The following is a 2,761-nucleotide window of genomic DNA, read 5'->3' on the forward strand; positions in this document are numbered from 1 at the left end:
TTTGTCCTTACTTATGACTGTCTTTATTCTGTAAAAAATTACGTGAAATAATTTACTGAATATCAGGTTGGGTGAATTCAAAAGAATGGAAGTACATTATGACTCATATTAACACTTTACAATGCTGCCAAGAGTGTCAGCAGAAGTTTCCACACGGATAGCAGCCTAATTTTCAAGAGTAATTTACCATGAGTCACGATTTTCCAAGAGAACCTTACCATAAGCCATTGTATTAAATTCATTTAACCAGCTATTTATTCAGTTACCTTATGTTGTGGTCTGCCGAAGAAGAAAACTCAAACAAGTTGACATGAAGGTAAGTAAATTACAGAATTTTTGTGCAAACTATCACTTTAATTTGCTTCAAATTTACCCACCTCAATGCTTAAAAAACAGCTAAATGTAATGGACAAGTTGACACTTTCCTGGAATGGAACATGGAAAGTATATTGAAATTGAAATCTATTTACAATTGCATTTTCTGGATAAAAAACCCAAAAGCTTATAGCTAAAAGCCAAACGCTTGTCACATTTTTCGTTGTGTGAACAATGAAAAAAAACATTGTTCCAAAGTAATGTGACTTTTTGCACTCATTCTGAAGGCCATAGAGATAAGTTGTTTTGTTTTTAAAAATCTTGTATCTGTATCTTGAAATTCAAATATGAATTTGAAAATTCATGTTTGGTGTGAAAAGGCTCAAAACTATATATTTTTTTTCACAAGCCACCAATTTCTAAGGTTCAGTCCATTTAAGACACTGTCAATTCTTTCCTCTCCTTTGGAATCCTGAGTAGAAAAGTCCACACAGATCCATTCCTAGGAAAACCCTTCATCTCTTTACAAGGTTTCCACATGTTCCCTGCAACAGTGTACTCCAGAGTCATGGTGCGGTTCAGCGTGAACACAGAGTCTCCTCTCACTACTGCTGTAAACAGGGACCCTTTGCTGTTGCCATAGTGCCCAGGCATCGATGTCCACTGGCCTGTGGTGATGTTGTAGCAGTCTATCAAACAGCGCAGGAAGTCGTCTTGGGGGCCGTTGCGTATGACGTAGAGGTTGTCCCTGTGGGCCACCATGCAGTGTCCATAGCTCTGGTGCTTCAGAAGTGTACTCACCAGAACCCACACATCCTGGTTTGGGATGTATTCAAAGATTTCATTAGTCTCCATCGGCTTCCACAGACATACAAAAATTCGTCCCATGGCTTTGGTGCATGCGACACCTGCTACCGGTCGAGGTAAATCTGCGGCGAATGTCCAATCCTTTGTGGTGATGTTATATATCTCAACGGAGGACATGATGGTTCTCCGAGACTCTCCTCCGATGGCATAGAGGCAGCCTTCTATCCCAATTAGGGTGAAGTTGTACCGTGGCTGTCTGGGACCTGGCAGCCAACTCCAGGTGTTGGTGACAACATCATAGCAAAAGCTAGCATCAACGGCCCTCTTGTCAACGCCATGCACACCTCCAACAATGTAGAGTCGGTTGTCCAAAACAGTCAAACCAGCCAGAGAGGTGCTGGCCTCCATGGGCAAGGCAGTGAGGACCTTCCAGTCCTCATCATCCTCATTGAGGTAACATACTGTCCTTGTGGCAGCAAGAGGAAGCTCATCCGCAGTGCAAGTTGAATGTGAACCTACAGCCACGAACACACTAGGAACCAGAGACTCTACATATTCAGTCAGCTCCTGAGGAAGGTTCTTCAAATTCTCTTGCAGGTCACGGTACATATTGCGGATGAACTGTGCCGACATCTCATGGAGTCCCCATAAGCCATAGGTGGCCGAAGCTTGATACATGAGAAGGCAGTTGTCGGAGTTGAGCAGATCTTGAAGATGCCTGGAAAGAGGTTCAGCTTGAAAGAAAGCAGCACATTCAATGGCTTCCAAAATCTCGTCACCATTTAGAATGGGTCTCTCACCACTGGCCACGGCCAACATGATTACGAACCCTTGAGCTTTGAGATTCCTCACGTGAATCTCTTCTTGATGGCACTCTACCATCCCCGATCTGTAAAGTGCCCTGAAGTATTCGGACTCTCTTAACAGTAGAGACTTGTTTGTTTCAAAGACACAATCCCCAACTCTTACCTTGACCATATCCATGTCTAGCAGCCTACTTGATTAAAGTGCTATTAGGCTACAAATACTCACTGTTGTTTAAACCCAATTGTAAGACTTTTAGCCTTTGCTTGCACTTTGAGCAATTGTATCTTCCAAAACTCTACCTTAGCCTCGCGTGTCAGTTAACAAAACTGCCCCCCCTCCCCCTCCAGCTGGCACATGGTGTGTTGGGATTTAGTTTTGTTACTAAGATAGCACTTCCTATAGATAGTAGCAGTGCCTCATGACATGACATTAAACAGAAATGGGCAATGACTTGAGAGAGGAACAACACACTCATAACACTTTTTAAGGTCAATGATATGAATTACACTGCATCTGCATCCTCATTTATTGTGATGATTGGTTGTTTGTTCATGCTGTCATGCTGTTTGTTAAGTGTCATTGTATCCAACAATTCAATTAATAGACTTGCTAGACTTTTATATTAAGGGGTATTTAGTGTGTCTTGCAAATGGGTTTCTAAACAGTAAAATAAATCCATATATTTCAACTTAAAGCAACACTAAAGAACTTTTCCTCTTCGGTCGCCCTACAGGTTGGAAGCGGAATTGTCCATTACCGCTGTCGTAAACAATTTAACCGCTCTGGCTTTGGAATGAACGATGTCCACAGACAAGGTAGAGTATGTTGCATG

General features: G+C 42.1%; 1 protein-coding gene across 1 annotated transcript; it reads right to left on the minus strand.

Moving 5' to 3' along the window:
• Positions 1 to 733: 733 nt before the first annotated feature.
• kbtbd13b (kelch repeat and BTB domain containing 13b) lies at positions 734 to 2,126 on the minus strand. The gene has a single exon (XM_056271022.1). The coding sequence runs from the start codon at positions 2,104 to 2,106 to the stop codon at positions 751 to 753; it is 1,356 nt and encodes a 451-aa protein (XP_056126997.1). The 5' UTR covers positions 2,107 to 2,126; the 3' UTR covers positions 734 to 750.
• Between the last annotated feature and the right edge of the window lie 635 nt (positions 2,127 to 2,761).

Source organism: Rhinichthys klamathensis, unplaced genomic scaffold (assembly GCF_029890125.1).
Source record: "Rhinichthys klamathensis goyatoka isolate OS25496 unplaced genomic scaffold, OSU_Roscu_1.1 h1tg000310l_1, whole genome shotgun sequence".
Lineage (NCBI taxonomy): Eukaryota > Metazoa > Chordata > Actinopteri > Cypriniformes > Leuciscidae > Rhinichthys > Rhinichthys klamathensis.